Genomic DNA, 18,202 nt, shown 5'->3' on the forward strand with positions numbered 1-18,202 from the left:
ATTAAATGTTTTATTTTTATTTTTAATTTCTTATTTAATGATTAAAAAAGTAAATATTAATAAATTAGTATTTTTTTAAAAAATTTATAAAAATATTTAAAACTATATAACAAATATTAAAATAAAAGAAGAAAAAAATATATAAAAAAAAATATTTGCATTTATCGGTTAACTTCTTCGGTTATATATCGTCCGTTCATCAATATTGGCTGACGGAATAGGAAATCGACCCTTTAACCATTCATCTATCAACAAGAGAAGTGTCCTTAATTTGGTTGAAAACGAAGTTGGTTTGGGGACACACGGAGTTGATTTCATCATCCAACGACCTTTATTTTCTGCTTGGTCATTGAAATTTTTCAGATAAAAATTTTAAATTTTAAGATTAAATATTAAAATATTATACTTTAATATTATTATTATTTTAAGATTTAAAAAAGTTAAGAAAAAATTGAATTGTTTATTATATTTTATATAAAGATTTTAAAAAGTTATAATGATGAGATGAAAATTTTATATTTGAGATGAAAATTTCACGTGGTCAAATAGTACCTAGTCTGTGGAAGGGCCACAACGACAATCAGATGGGATACGCTAGTGATTTTATTTTAAGAGTTTTGCTACATATAAATAAAATTATATATTAATCTATAGATCAATACTGATTCTTTCATACTTAAAATTTAAATTAATATTATTTTCAATAAAATCTACTTTTTGACCAATTATATTAAATTGATGTGTAGATTAATGCATAATTGTTTTTTCTCCAATTAACCACTAACACCTATTTCTTCCTTTTGTGGAATACCAAAAAAGTAAATATTTCTTTCCCCTAATATATTTTATATATGTATATATATATATTATAGATCGAATCATGCGATTCAGATTCAAAAGTACAAAAAGATCATTGGGGGTTAAAAAAACCTACAATTAAAAATGCCACTGATCACATTCCATACTAAAATCATGGTTAGAGCATACTGAAACGAATATATAGAAGAGGATGATGAAATCTAAAGCGATATAAAAATAAAAATGTTTAGTAATTTATTTTCTTGAAAAAATTTAATATATTAGCTTATTCGCCAAATTCATGGTACTGGGCAGGTTGTTGTCCTATTATCCAATGGGCCGAGTAGTTTGGACAGGTCATAGGTGGGCTAGGTCAGGGGGACCTGCTACGTAGTCCTAGAATTAGGAACCAAACTAAGAAAGTTGACACACGGTTTTTAAAGGGTGTGGAAGGAGTTTAAACATGATTCTCTCTTTTAGAAACCATACCTTATGCCATCTAGTTCAAACAACTTCGGCAATCTTCATATTAGGTTAAAGGAAAATGATAAAATAACTATTTATTTACAATTTTTCTACGACCTTCCAAAAAAATAATATTTTTAAAAAAATTGATTTTGATTTTGATTTTGATTTGATGTGTTTGAAATTTTAAAAAATATTTTTTTATTAATAAGGTGTAAATAAATTGTAGTTGAATTGTAAGGCTATCACTTCCCTAGGTTAAATCCCCAAAGTGTCAAAATAAAAATCTTGAGTTTAACTTTATATTTTGCCTCCCATTATATGTGTTAGGTTCACATATCAATGAGAGTCTAGACTACATGTGAAGGGAGTTTTAGAATAGAGAAATGTTATTATCAAGCATCGACGTGCACTACTTTTGAAAAAAATGAGCGAATTTGAGATTCACATAAAAAAAATGGTATATAACATTAATTGCTCTTTAAAATATAATTAGATAATTATATTCAACTATTACCATCAATTTGACACAATGAATGATGTAGATGATAGCAACAAGGCATCTCAGATTGTAATATAATGTCTTTATTTGATTTTTGACGATTTGAGTTACTTTCTTGATGTGCCGCGAATATAGCTTTTACGAAGGTCGGCCTTCTGCAGTGCGTTGTACGCCATGGCCTTGAGAAGAAAAGAACAAATGATTTCCAACTCTGCAAGTCTATTGAATTGCCAACTCTCTCATTAATTCCACTTGATGCGATTCCAACAAAATTGGATGAAGAAAAGAATATATTCTCTGCAATATTGGCCAATCAAACCCCATTTGGTTGAGCACAAGTTGGGACGTCATGTCTCGTACAAATATCTTAAGCACTTTGTTCATTAGTGAGTGAAAGTTAAACTTTGGATTATTGATTCATTTAATCATACTCAATGATTAAGGTTTTTTCATATTTAATTTGTTAATCTTGAATGGGACAGACATATAAATAAAATGAGTCTTGCAATACTTATTGTTTATGTTGCTCAAATGACTAACACAAGAGGGGGATGAATTGAGTTGTATTAAAAAAATAACAATTATAAATCAAATATATAATATAAAATATAAACAAAATATGAAATAACAATAAATATAAAGAGTAAGGGTAAGAGACAAATACTTGATGATGACAAATACTTGATAGAACTTGAAACCTGTATTAATACTTAAGCTCCTCCTGAAAATATGCGTTAGTTTTTCAAGCAAAAGTATAAATATAATTCCAAGCATATATAACAAGTTTAGCAATTTAAACAATGTTAATGTTCTAGTCTAAAACTTCTCCCCCTTTTGGCATCATTAAAAAGGATCGGCAGCAAGTAAATGGACTGAAGAAAATGATGCGTTTAATAGTCACTGTAGATAGTTGAAAAAGGAGCCGTCCGTAACCCGACAAATGTTGCAAAGTCTCGAGGCCTAACTCTATGAATTTAGTGCGGCTGGAGATTTAAACAATCGCCTGATGTTGTTGACAAACATGATTGAAGGCTCTAAGTTGCTATAAAAAATGATCATTTTCATCTATCGGATGCCAAAAAAATAATCGCTTCTTGACCTGAGTTCTGTTTTTCCACAACGATAGAATGGCTGAGCAATTCTCTTCCACTAATGTTCCAGACTTGAATCAGGAACCCTTGACGCATCAATCATCAATCTTCTTGCCTGAGGCCGTCAATACCATGATAGGAGCAGTGAACCGTTTTTCTAGTAAGGCTGATTCTGAGATTATTGCAGAATCAAGAATGCTCAGTAGTCAATATGCTGCCTCTGTTACGATCATGTCTCGAAGGTTAATGGCAAGGGTGAGTGAGATTGATCATCTTAATATACAAATATTTGAGTTACGACATAAGCTTGCTAATAAGGATAGTGAGAATAAAAGGCTAAAGCAAGAAAACCAAGAGTTGAAAAAATTTACAGATTGGTATGCTCATGATATGCAACCACGAATAGAGGAGCTGGAACGAGAAAGGGTTCAGATACAAGGTCAACATCGGCAGATAACAGCAGAGGTTCATCGTTTACTAGAAAAATAGGGACAATCTACAGTTAATCTCGCTGGCTTACTAAGAAAACTTTTGACAATATATTTAGTCACAATATAGGTATTGTGGATTGACTGAAATTTGAATTGCTAGTACAAGAGGTAAGTTTTATTAGTTTTCTAAGTTGTTTAATAATCATATTTAGAGATATTCATATAGTTTTCAATGTGTTGTATTGAAATATGACATCATGAATGTGAAAATTGTGTTTTGTTTATCAGTTTTGTGCTCTGTTTCGTGACTGGTTTCTGGGTTGGTTTAATTCGAACGCTCTGAATACCGTTCGAATTAATTTTTATTTGTTCGAACAGAATATAACTCGACCAGCGTTCCATTTGAACTTATAGAGTGTTTGTTCGAACAATATCAATTAAATACTTATTATTTGCAGTGATAATTAAATAGCAGTTAATACTCCAAATATAATAATAAGATAGTTAATTAAAAAATTATAATTAAATATTTGAACATAAGTAAGTACTCAAGTATTAATTATGATGATTAATACATAATGTATAATTAATTATATCTAAGTACACTAATTAAATAGCTTAATACTCCAAATATAATAATAAGATATTTAATTAAAAAATTATAATTAAATATGTGAAGATATTTAAGTACTCAAGTAATAAGATGATTAATACATAATGTATAATTAATTATATCTAAGTACACTAATTAAATAGCTTAATACTCCAAATATAATAATAAGATATTTAATTAAAAAATTATAATTAAATATGTGAATATATTTAAGTACTCAACTAATAAGATGATTAATACATAATGTATAATTAATTATATCTAAGTACACTAATTAAATAGCTTAATACTCCAAATATAATAATAAGATATTTATGGCAAAAATTATTATTAAATATTTGAACATAAGTAAGTACTCAAGTATTAAATATTTCAAAATCTTTAATGGCCCATCATGTATACTTGTAATGTAATCTTCCCATGTATTTGTGATGTATGCTTGTTATGTTTACTACTGAGTGTTTGGATTTTGTAGTTATTTTACATGCAGTTAAACCTTAGACCCGTTCGAGAGTTGTGGCCAAATATTCTCTTAAAGAATATTTGGGTATAACTCTTGAATTGTCCAAAGTGGACAGTTTGGGATTCTATCATCTATATGGCATATATACTTAGTTATAACTCCTGTGTTAGTCAATTTAAATTTTGGTTTAGCATTTTTCTACATTCTTCGAGTATGTAGTTCATAAGTTTCTCGGCTCATGAATAGGGTCGACGGCTTATCATGACTAGCATACTTGGAGAATTGTAGGGAAATGCTGTCGAAATTTTTACTAACATACGAGTTTTAGACTGAGTATATATGCGATATAGATGATAGTCTCTCAAATGGGATAAGACCAACTACCTTAAAAGTACAGGGTAATTAAACACATGTATTGTAATAGTTGAATGATAGTGTTTATCTCATGATTGTGGTTTTCCTTTATAGATGGATAAAAGTTGGATGTTGTTGGGAGATAGACTTGGTCGAGACTATAAGCAATATGCACAAGGGGTGAAGTCTTTCTTAGAATTTGCTTGTGGGAGTGTTGATAGTCGAGGATTTATAAGATGCCCATGTAAGAAGTGCAAAAACCTTAGTTCTTATAATATGACGGCTGTGGAGGATCATTTATTCGTAAATGGAATTGATGGTAAATATTCACATTGGGTTTTACATGGAGAACCATTTCCCCAAGGAGTTAGATTTGGCAGTCACACCAACCAGATGGATGAATGTAACGAGATCGACACGGAGGACATAAATGTTGATATTTCTGATGATGGTTATGATAATGGAGAAGATATGACTGAAATGTTAGGAGATCTTGGTGCAGGCATATTTGGTGTCAGGGTTGGAGAAGGAACATCTACCCAGTCATTTGGGGGAAATGAAGACTTTGGATCATTGTGGGAGGATGCACAACGAGAATTGTACGAAGGGTGCACCCGTCATAGCAAGTTGTCATTCACTGTCAGGTTGCTCCATATAAAGTCTATTTGTCGTATTTCTGCAAAGGCTATCGATATGCTGCTTGAATTATTTAAAGAGGCTCTGCCAGAGGATAACGTAGTACCTCGAAATTTTTATGAAGCGAAGAAATTGAAGCGAGGGTTAGGATTTGATTATAATATCATCCATGCATGTAAGAATGATTGTGTTCTCTTCTGGAAGCAATATGCAGAATGTGAATCATGTCCAGTGTGTCTTGAGTCAAGATGGACATTAGATAAGCGTAATGTACCCCAGAAAGTGTTAAGATATTTTCCGCTTATTCCTCGACTTCAAAGATTATTTACTTCCCGGATGACTGCGAAAGATATGACTTGGCATCACACAGAAAGAGTTCAAAATGATCAATTTCTCACTCATCCTGCAGATTCCTTACAATGGAAGAAATTTGATGACGAGTATCCATGGTTTGCTGAAGAACCTCGCAATGTACGTTTTGGTTTAGCAACTGATGGGCTTAATCCATTTGGCAACATGAGCACTTCTCATAGCACTTGGCCTGTCATAGTAATGCCTTATAATTTGCCACCATGGAAGTGTATGAAGGATCCTTATTTTATGATGACTCTATTGATTCCAGGGCCAAGGTCACCAGGAAATGAAATAGATGTATATTTGCAGCCAATGATGGAAGAGTTGAAAGAGTTGTGGGAACAGGGTGTCAATACATATGATGTGGTCGCAAGGGGTGAATTCAAAATGCATGCTGCAATACTTTGGACAATTAATGATTTTCCGGCATATGGGAACTTGTCTGGGTGGAGCACAAAGGGAAAAATGGTTTGTCCTGTTTGTAACAAAGATACACAGTCTCAGTGGTTAGTGAATGGCCGGAAATTATGTTTCATGGGACACCGTCGATATCTACCTCATGATCATAGATGGCAAAACAATAAGGTAATGTTTGATGGAACGGTTGATCGTAGGTCATCATCGCCAGAGTATTCTGGCAGTGATATTCTCACTCAATTGGCAGATGTCTCAGACAATAGATTTGGAAAGAATGCAAGATGCCGAATGAGGAAAAGACAAGCAGTGGAATTGAATTGGACCAAAAAAAGTATTTTTTTTTTGAGTTGCCATACTGGTCTACCTTAACACTGCGTCACAATCTAGACGTAATGGACATTGAAAAAAATATATGTGAGAATATTTTGGGTACCCTGATGTCAATACAAGGAAAAACAAAAGATACAGTCAACTCTCGTAAAGATTTGAAAGAGTTGGGAATCAGATCAGAGTTGCATTTGCAAGATACTGGATCATCAGCTTATATGCCCATTGGATGGTATACACTTTCAAGTGATGAGAGAAAGAAATTCTGTGATTGGTTTATGACAATCAAATTACCCGATGGTTATGCTTCGAACATGTCAAGATGTGTCCGACCTCATGATTGGAAGATAACTGGCCTAAAAAGTCACGACTGCCATATATTTTTACAGCGATTGTTGCCAGTTGGTGTGCGCGGAAAGCTTACTCCAGATGTTCGTACAGCTATCACAGAATTAGGGCGATTTTTCAGAAATATTTGCAGCAGAACGTTGAAAGTTGATGCCTTATTAAAAATGGAAGCTGACATTGCATTGATATTGTGTAAATTGGAGAGTTTGTACCCGCCTTCATTCTTTGATATAATGGTTCATTTGGCTGTGTATCTCCCTCGTGAGGCTTTAGTTGCTGGTCCCGTTCAGTATATATGGATGTATCCTATTGAACGGTTTTTGGGAAAACTTAAGCGATCTGTGGGGAATAAGGCTCGTTCGGAAGGATCGATTGCAGAGTCATATATTCATAATGAGTGGCATACATTTTGTTCAATGTATTTTCGTGGGGTTGATACTAGATTTACGAGACCGGATCGAAATTATGAAGGTGGACAAATGGGAGTTTCGTCAGCATTTACCGTGTTTTCCCAGAAAGTACGACATATAGGTGCACAAGGGGGCTATGACCTATGTGGGCGAGAGTTGAAAGAGCTCGATGGTATGTCTTAAATAATTGTGAAGAGATTGAACAGTATTTGAGGTTCGTGATGATCATCTAATTTGGTAGTAGTATTAAGTGCATTTCTAATAATATAGTATATATTGATACAAATTAATAACTCACATTAACATATGCAACGAATATATACAACTACTTCGCACGAATGGTGTGACTGACGTAGAAAAGACGCATGAAGAAGAATTTGCCTCATGGTTTGAACATACGGTATTATTCGGAAAAAAATTATACTTGAAAGTATTTTAAACTTTATTTAATTTGTAGGTGTCATCATATTTATATATGATATTGATATAAGTAGAATAAAATTTATTTATGTAGGTTGCATCGAAATATAATGAACATTCAGGTGAAATCTCACCAGAAGTATATGCTTTGGCATGTGGTCCGTCTAAGCGGGCTATCCAATATTTAGGATGTTTGGTGCGTGGATATAGATTTCACACAGCAGACAGAACGATATAGGAAAACTCAAAATTATGGGATTGTTGTCGAAGGAAGCCATGGGGATGAAAATATTGATTTTTACGGAATTGTGGAGAATATCATAGCATTAAAGTATGTGGGGGGATATATGGTCTGGTTATTTAAATATAATTGGTGGGATGTCTCGAATCCTAGATTGGGAGTGCGTAAGGATAAATATTTTGTAAGTGTCAATACATCTCGCAAATGGTATGAGGACGACCCATTTGTTCTCGCATGCCAAGCAAATCAAGTTTTTTATTTAGATGATCCGGAGTTCGGAAATCCATGGAGAATAGTCGAGAAATTTGCGCCAAGAAATGTGTATGATTATATTCCAGAGCTAGACAAACCACATGAAGAAGTTGATAGTCCAGACCATGAAGAAACATATCAAGAAAATGAATCAGGCATCAATCTATTTGTTGATCTAAGCCATTATGACATGGTCCCATTGCGCAGAGAAGATGTTCAACCCGAAGTAATTGAAGGTGAAATGTCGAAAGAACATGAATCAACTGAAATGTCTACTGAGGATGAGAGCGATTGGTCCAGCAATACTGATACCGAATGATTTTCAAACAGATATGCGTGTAGGTAAAATTCTTATAAAAATATTTCATATATTTTGTTCGAATAATAATTAATTATAATTTCAAACAGATATGCCTCCTAAACGCAAAAGAACACGTGAGCCATCCCCACCACTTAGCGAATCCCCGTGTGCTTCACCTGCCAACAATGGTGGGCCATCGTCACTAGAACCAGAACAAGGTATTTTTTCAATGTATATCTTTCAAATAGGATTAATTTAATTAAAATATATTCTAAGCCATTTGTATATATAGCTGTTATAAACCAGCGCCGAGTTAGAGGCATTACGAGGGGTGTCTGCATAGAAAAAGTAAGGAAAGTGGGTAAAATTAAAGTTGATATATCTGATGATCACATCGGTGGCTCTGGGAAATCGGCAGCTTGGTCTGCTTCTTATGTTGGTACACTTACTCGCACGTATGCACCGATGGCTACATCATCCTGGGCTAAAGTTCCCCAAGATGTGAAAGACCACATCAAAAATCGATGTCTGGTAATAAGTTACTTTGTATAACATTTTTATTTAAATGCGAATGTTTGAAATTATACTAATTGTTTATAATTCTTTGAAGGACGAGTTTGAATTAAATTTTGGTCGGCGGGAGGATCGACTAACGATTGAAGAACTCATGTCGAATGCATTTCGGAGGTACAAAGGTCGATGCCATGCACACTACCAGAAGTTCAGTACTACGACAGAGGCGCACCAAAATCCATTCCAAGCAATGCCACCAAACGAATGGGAGAAAGTTTGTGATCTGTTTGAAAATTCTGCTTATCAGGTAATTTCACTACTATCTTTTTTTTAATAATATATAATAGATGTATTAAATAAAAATTATACTTCTTTTTTTTAGAAATGGAGTACAGTGAACAAAACAAATAGATCAAATTTAACGATACACCATCACGCGGGTTCTCGATCTTTTCATCGCTTGTAAAAAAAAATGGTTAGTTCTTATTGTCTCCAATAAATCTTAATATATACACTTTTTTCGTATAAATTATGATATTAATTTTCATTTTGCAGTAAGAAGAAAATCCTACTGATTATGATCTGACCCAATTGTATGCTAAAGCACATAAAAATCGTGATGGTGTTTGGAGCAATCCTAAGGCAGAGACAAATTATGTAAGTTTAAGTTTATTTAATTTCATTGTCTAAATATATTTTTGTTACATATACTAATTTTAATGTTTTTCTTTTTCCAGGACAAGATGATATCTCTTAAAGACAATGTTGCGGATTCATCTGATGAATCATCTGTCAACGATGCTCAAATCTTTTCTCAAGTTCTTGGATCACGTTCTGGATATTTGAGGGGCTTAGGACGTTGCGTGAAGCCATCCTCAACATCTTCATCATCTTCTAAAGCCAGATTGAATGACGACAACACTAAAAAATTAGAGGAAGCTGCACTTGAGATAGAACGATTGAGATCGAAGGAAAAAGAGTTGTTGACCCGATTAGATCAAGCAGCAGATTTAGAAGCAAGATTAGAAGAGAGGCTACAATTAAATAATCAAAAAATGTTTGAACAATTTCAATTAATGATGTCCCAAAACCTTATACCACCACCACCACCACAATCATAATTCATTTGTTTTTTTTTAATAGCCTTTAATATTTACGATGTTTGTAAACATTTGAACAATTGATGTATATAGATTACAATTTGTATTAGTATCAATTTCATTTTGTTTGATCAATGCCGTTTGAATGGTAAATTACCATTTCTGCATACATTCGAACAAAAACATATCCATTCGAACCAATAAATTCCCATTCGAACAAAAATATACCCATTCGAACTTACCGGGAAATACAATCCTTGCGTTCGTTCGAACAAATAAATACTCATTCGAATAAATTCATTTCTAAAAGTTCGTTCGAATAGAAGATTTCTGTAAATAGATTATTTGTTCGAACAGTTAATATTTTTCTTCAAACTAAAGTCGCTTACGAACTTTTTTGTTCGAACGAACTTGGTCAGATATGGTTATTGGTTTGAATTAACATTTCATGTTGTTCGAACAAAAATATTCCCGTTCAAACTTGATTCTGAGACGACATTTTTTTGTCTCAGAAAAAATTTCCCGTTCGAACGGTTTCGACTGGTTCCGCCCAATTTCGTCCCTAAAAATACTTTTCAACTTTCTGAGACAGCCTTTTTGAGACAAAATAGAGACAAAATTTTTTCGTCTCCCAAAACTTTTAGGGACGAAATTTCCATTTTTTGAGACAAAATTTTTTGTCTCAAAAAATCATATCTCTTGTAGTGTCTCTTTAAAAAAAGTGAGGTTCACCATTAAAAAAATTATTATTTCAAGTAGATCCTTTATTTATTCATTTTTTAAAAGGAGTCTACGAAATTTGTATATTTAAAGACTATAAATATAATTTCTCTAAATAAAATTTTTCTCTTCTTATGTCTGAGATATAGTTCAAATAATAAATAATATTCCGTTTTAGGTGGTCTACGAGCTACTGCTGAATTGAGTAGTTATGAAATAACATGAACTCTATGGTGTCGTTTGGAGAATGAGTTCAGATGAAAATTAAAAGTTGAATAAATATTATTAAAATATTATTTATTATTATTATTTTAAAATCTGAAAAAATTAAATTATTTATTATATTTTGTATAAAAATTTAAAAGATTATAATAATAAAATAAAATAAGATGAGATGAGATAATATATGTGTATTATCAATATCTCTACCTGCGATTCATTGAAACATAAAATTTTCCATATTCTTTCTTTCTACTAGTCTTTATAAAAAAAAGAGGGGAATAAGTTACATACATATATTCATTTTTTTATTCATAATTCGGATTAATAAATTATATTAAATAATTATACGAGTAAAAAAACACAGCTTTAGCTATAGGAAAATGCTAAATTCACCGCTTCTAGCTCCAGCTATGAGCTATTGCTGCCAAAAAAATTATTTTATTCTATTTTATTTTTTATTCCATGATTAAAGAAGCATTTTTTAATAATATTGTGAAGTTTTTATTTTAAAAAAATATTTGAAAGTGTTAAAAAGCTCCATGTAAGAAAAAGCAAAATATAAAAAATACAATTTTATATTAACGGTAGCTCCCAACCGTAGCTGGGAGTAATGCCTGTAGTGACACTCTTAGAACACTCCTAATGGATGCTCTATAATATATATTTTTTTAAAATATAAAGAAATGTTCTCAAAATTACCTTCTATTGTATGTTCTATTTCAAAGAGAGTTTACAATTTGCTACAAAAAAATCGCTACATTTAAAGAAACCTATTCACAGTTGTAAATGTTTTTTCATTCATTTCTCACGTGTCCAGAGGAACGTGGAGGCTACGTAGTCAGATTGCCATTGTATTAGAATGGTGATATCTTTAATAGTTTGGATATCAATTATTTGGTTAGTAGTGTTATATATTTTAACATATATTTTTATTATATAATTTTTGAATTAATTTATATTTTTTTTAACTTATAAATTTAGATTAATTTAAAATAATACATAATTATATGACATTGTATATATAGAAATATTATAAATATCAAAAGATATGAACATATTATTGGTAGATAGAGAAAACATTTGAAATGAATAAAAAAAATTAAAAAATATAATATTTAAATGATATGAAGAAAAAATAGATAAATTGATATATAATATATTGTAAAAGTTAATATATAAAATAGAAAAAATAAATTTTGATGATGTATTTTAAAAAATAAGATAAAGAATAATTAGAAGTGCTTTTAGCTATATAATATATAGATAAATCTATTATGCCTCCTTATTGTTACTGCTCTAATTGACTGTTCGTAAAAAAAAAAAAAAATTTACTTAATAATTAATGAAATGATTTTAAATATAATGATATATTTTTTTAAAATTTTTTTTTAAATATTTAAATATATTAAAAAATTGAAAAAAAAATTCAAAACCAACTACCGGTGAGGTTGAACTGCGGCTGAGCAGCACCGCTCATAATATATTATTCGCAATAAAATTAAAATTATCGATTCTCGTCTTCAGAAGAGGTGTAATAAGCTTTTAAACTTTAAAGTAGCCAATGGCCCAATCCCCCAGGCCCCACCGTCCCTCCAGGGTAAAAAAATATAAAAAGAGGTCAGCTTTAAAGTCAAAAGGACCCTCTGAATTATTTCATTATGTGATACTTTAAAAAATATACAAAATTACATCATAAAATACTTGAAAAATAAATACACATCTATACGAGGACTCCTAATGAATTATGTAAAATTCATATTTATTTAAAATTTAAACAAATGAGCTCAAAAGCTCCTTCCAATGGCTTATCTTTTTTATCTATAATTTATAGTGACAACTGTCCACGATTGTATATCTCCGTGCACGTGAGAATACTTTTTATTGCTACCCACCATTATTTATGGAACATATATATTTTCTCTATTTCAATTATAATAAATATTCCATGACTTCATGCACACGATCTACCTTAGTTCCGCCTTCTGCAATTCTTTCTAATCTCACCGTTGGATCCAGTGAGGGGTTCGATGTCTCCCATTTTGATCATTGCAGTGACAAAGTCATCGTTGAAGGTCTTAGGATTGTTGACGTAGGTTTTAACCAGTGAATCGGTCGACCCGCCATTGTACAGTTGTTGATCAGAGTGCAGAAGACCCTTTTGGCTGAGGAGGTTTTTGAAGTACTTGTTATCAAAATGATTAGGCGTTTGGATGTCCAAAGGGGCAAGGTTCTTGCGGCCGCCGGTTTTCCTCGGGCATGTTCTCCGTCTGAGCTTGGCAAATGAACTATCGATGTTTGTTTCGTTATATATGCGGTCTCTGAAAGTTATACATCTTGCTTGCCCGATCGTGTGAGCTCCTGGGATCAGGTTGACAACAAAGTTACACTGCAACATTTATTTGGCATTTAAAGTTATCCAAAACATTTAGAAAGAGACGAGAAAGGCCCCCTTGTTCTTGGTTGAGGGGATTTTTTCCATATATAGTTGTTGAAAACCAGAAGTCTAGAAGCCAGCTTTGAGAGAAAGAGAGAGGCATACCAGACAAGGCAACCAAATCCTGGGGAGAAAGACCTTTGTTTCGGAAATTGCTGATGAGGGCGGATAAGTTAAATATGCCAACAGGGAGGTCATTTCCGGCATCCTTAAAGCTGGCTGTCTTCGAGTCTCTTCTTCCCACTTTGACAGCCCAATTAGGCCCGCCAAGCTGCAGAAAAATTTCACTACGTTACCAATTATCAGATTAATCAGAAAGATAACTGTAGATATTTTTGTCTCGATGTAAAGGATTATTAATATTCCTCCTTTTTTCAAAATAATAATAATAATAATAAATTGTTTCCCAGGCTATCATACAACCAGTCATAATTTAACATGTTATCAGAATATGTGGTTTTGTAAGCATGTCTCTATTATTGTACCTCTTATTTCAATTATTTAACATCTTTTTGTCTAGCTACTATTTAAAACTATATGTTATCTGTCCCACACAAACGTGACAATCAAAGCAAATAATAAATAAAAATGTTTGAATCTGTAGTTCCAACGAGTGAAAAATTAGTCATCTCTTGTATGTCGTAGACATGATGATAAAGGAGGAGAATTAACTCACAATTACAACAGAGTCACGAGCAGCAATGGCTAAGATATCAGCACAAGACACCACTCCTGGGCATACTTTCTCTACAGCTGTTTTTATGTCATCGACAATCTTGAAACCCCTGATGGATCTGTTGTTTTGAGGTGCTGTCTTCTCGCCTTGGAAGGTGGCTGTGTCATCCAGGAGTACCGAGCCGTCACAACCCTGCAAGAGTGTCACGAATTAGCATATATGCATGAGACAACCAGGCAAAATACCATGAAACTTCCTAGATTGTTTTCTCTCTGTCACATAATTTCTTTTTTAGCAAGCTTCCTAGATTTTCTTTGCTGTAAAACGAAAAATACGGTCGTGTAATGTTTATGTCGTTTCATGAATTTTTGTAACATGACTGGATTAATTCATCTAACAAACTGAATGGATGGACCCAAACCCACCAAATAAATCTGACAATGTAGCCAACGAGGGTGTCATGAAAGACTCTCTCCCCCATTACCTCGCTTAAATTTTGCATGTAAAATTTAACTGACAATGTAAAATGCATGTGCTAAAGCTTTGTTTATGTACTATGATCAGTCATACAAGAAAGTGCCATTCAATTGTGCATCGCACACTTTATCTTCTTCTTCTTCTTCTTCTTCCCGGCTGAATACAGCACACATATATCATAGACTACATTTTATTTAATTATAAATGCTGTACCATTAAGTTTAGTCTTCTACTTGCCAACTTAATCAGTCACGCTAAACCTGATTAATTGAGAAGAGCACAACCCCAATCAATTGATACACACACACACACATATATATTTAATAAAAGTTAGCAAGCGTATTTAATTAGCAACTTGGATCTAGCTAAATTATGTTTTTACTCTAATTCACTGCAAACTAGAACCAGGTAGATATATATAGACAGGAGAAGGAATTTACATTGACAAAACAGTCATGGAAGTGGAGGCGAAGGAGAGAAGCACCCAGGCGAGGTGCCTTTGAAATGGCATTTATGAGAACAGGCCGCACCGCGCTGAAGACCTTGGGACACCTTTTAGAGTAGAAACTTGTAGAGAGTTTAGCAGAGGAGCTCCCCGTGAAAACCACAAGTAGAGCTAATGCGACGATAACATTGACAGTGAAGGAGGAAGAAGAAATGCAGGAGGCCATTTTCTCTGTTGATCAGCTAGACAAGATTGGGAATATTTAAAGGTAGTCGGCAGTCGGCTGCATGTGTCGAGACCACGTGTGGGGGAGTTACCCTTATAATACACAGATCATACGAGAGATATAATAAGGAAACTCAGTAATATTGCACGGCCACATGGAATTGGTGTATAACTCTATAAGTTAATTAATTAAAAAGAAAAGATATATCGTAAAAGCAACAGCCAACAGGATTTGACGTTTCATAAATTATACATGTCTGATAATGATAAAAAGTAGTGCACGCCAGAATAGAAACACGTTCACATGAATTGAACTGGCGGGACAGGATGATGCTAGAGTCATCGCTCTCGTTAGCATCACTGTTAGGTTTAAAAAAATATGTTTTTTCTAGATTTTCTTTTAAATTAATTTTTAATATTTTTAAATATTTAAAAAATATAGAAAATTTATAATAATATTAAATAATTTTTTCTTAATTATTAAAAAAAAAAAGTTCACAGTGGCCCCGGAGCAACCAGCGGTGGCCAAAGTATTTTTTCTGATAGGGTATAGATCCTAAATGCATGCGTCCAAGTTGTCAGAATTGTGGGGTATCCGAATTATCCATCAATTAAAGTTTTGGGTTTGTTGAAGACCGCGCCATATTAAAAAGTATAGATAAATAGACACCTCGATCGAGGTTATAATACGTTGGTCTCAGACAATTGAAAACTAAGCTACAAAGTTGACGATTCAACATAGGCGGTCGGAACGTACAACAAATGATTTGATTCTCATATATATATATATATATATGGAATGGGACATAATAATTTTAATTACCGGTCCCAACGGAGTGATTAGTGTGCATGCATGAAATAAGTATATACGTACTCCTGCACTTTTAAAACGTATATTCCAAGGTATTGGAGCTTAATTTCTCAGACCCGGCCTTGTCACAGTTCACAGTACTCCAGAACAGCTATATAGCGCAAAAGGGTATCTGAGAATGAAGTTAATTACAGTGCTCAGAAAATTGAAATTACACTCAGCCGGAAAAAGATGGCGTGAGAGAATCGCCGACTCATAAAACAGACAATAGAAAAGCGTGTAATTTGTTTACTTTGTCCCCTTCCCTACGCCATCAGACCAATCCCATCTCTCTTTAATGTCACAGCAGAAAGCGACCTTTCGGCTCTTTAATTTTTTGCCTTTTTCTCTTGAAAGAACGTATGAACGAATTTTCGAACAAATTTAGGAGAGATCTAGGAACTAATCGGAATATTATATGATCAAACTAGTCGTCATAGATACTTTAAGTCTTAACTACCTCCTCGATCGGAAATGTAACAATTTCCCCACACAGCATGCATGCATGATCGGTCAGAACAAGGCAAAAAGAATTAGAAAAAATGTTTGTTTTTTGTTTTGACAAGTACAAATATGCAGGTAGTACTTATCATCGCTAAAAATCGTAATGATCTAACACGAAAAAGTTACTTAAACCTACGACGAATTATACTTGCACGTACGTATTACTCTACTACGTGCAAAGACAATGGGTCTTAAAAATTGCATGTCTCTTGGGCTGTAATTGAGCTGAGCCGAATTGAGTTTTTACTTGTCCAACTCAGCTCGACTTAAAATACCCGAGTTCGAACTCGAAATTTATTTTAATTTTTTTTTCAAACTTGACTCGATAAACTAAAATTTCAACTTGAGTTCGAACTTGAGCTCATCCCACAAACGAGTTCGAGTCGAGCTGAGCTCGAGCTCGAGTTTGAATTTTTTTTAATAAAATTTAATAATTAATAAATAAATAAATAAGAACTAATATTAAATTTATATAACTAACAAGTAAAACTTCTATTAAATTATAAAATTTTAAAAAATTTATAAATAATTAATATCTAACTAGTTGATATTTATCTAAAATAATAATATATTATATGCCTATATATATTATTAATACATACACTTAATATAATAGAATATATCTATTTCATATATATTTCTCACATACTAATATATGAAATTATTAAATTTTATCAACTAATTATTATACAAATTATAAAATATACCTATGAAATATATTTACTATATAGATATAAGTAATTAGAATACATATTATATATTTAATTATATAAGTGGTATGTTTATATTATTAACTAATACGTATATATATGCATAGGTGTATATATATATATATATATATCAATAAATGAATGGGTTTTAATTAAGTCGAGTTGAATTTTATCAAGTATGTGTTATTTATAAATCGAGTGAATATCTATTTTAACGAATGAATTTTTTTTTTTTTACGATTTGAGTTGGATTCGAATTTAATTAAATGAATACCGAATGAATTATTGAAAACACTCTTTCATTTATAACCCTATCTCTCATTGATTTGTAGTCAATGTTCTCTATAAAGTAGTACTGAAGAAGGTGAAAGAGTTAAGTACTACTCTACGCATGCAGTCACCGTATATCTTATTATTTGGGAGACTGAAAGCTTAAAATAATATAATATCCCTTTAATCGTTCAACGAACAAGTACGTAACACGACAGTACCTCCTGCAGACTCAAGAAGCTCATGAGTGGTTGGATGATCATAGATTCATCTGTGAGTGGGAGTATCTAAAAAGGTTATAGCTGATGCAATAATTTACAGGGTAGATGTAGCAAATTATTAGTTTTTTGTTGCAATTATTGTCCAATATTAATCATTATTATTTCATTATCCGTTCAAGTAAAAATTATAAGAGTAATTATAAGAAACTTTTTTTTGTTTAAAAGAAGGTGGTTTTCTTTTCAAAGTTTTTGAAACAGCATATGATTTAGGTTAAATTGAGTCACTTATTTTATCTTATTTTATTTCATCTAATTTAATTATATTAAAATTTAAATATTATAAATATAAATATTTTTTAATTTTTAATTTTTTCATCTAATCATTATCTGATTATTATAATTTTTTTAAACT

General features: G+C 32.1%; 1 protein-coding gene across 1 annotated transcript; it reads right to left on the reverse strand.

Moving 5' to 3' along the window:
* Positions 1-12,601: 12,601 nt before the first annotated feature.
* On the reverse strand, positions 12,602-15,306 carry LOC122294421 (peroxidase 4-like). Its single transcript, XM_043103153.1, has 4 exons — positions 15,006-15,306; positions 14,089-14,280; positions 13,518-13,683; positions 12,602-13,336 (listed from the first exon to the last, which is right to left on the reverse strand). The coding sequence occupies exons 1-4, from the start codon at positions 15,234-15,236 to the stop codon at positions 12,948-12,950; spliced, it is 978 nt and encodes a 325-aa protein (XP_042959087.1). The 5' UTR covers positions 15,237-15,306; the 3' UTR covers positions 12,602-12,947.
* Between the last annotated feature and the right edge of the window lie 2,896 nt (positions 15,307-18,202).

Source organism: Carya illinoinensis, chromosome 14 (genome assembly GCF_018687715.1).
Source record: "Carya illinoinensis cultivar Pawnee chromosome 14, C.illinoinensisPawnee_v1, whole genome shotgun sequence".
Lineage (NCBI taxonomy): Eukaryota > Viridiplantae > Streptophyta > Magnoliopsida > Fagales > Juglandaceae > Carya > Carya illinoinensis.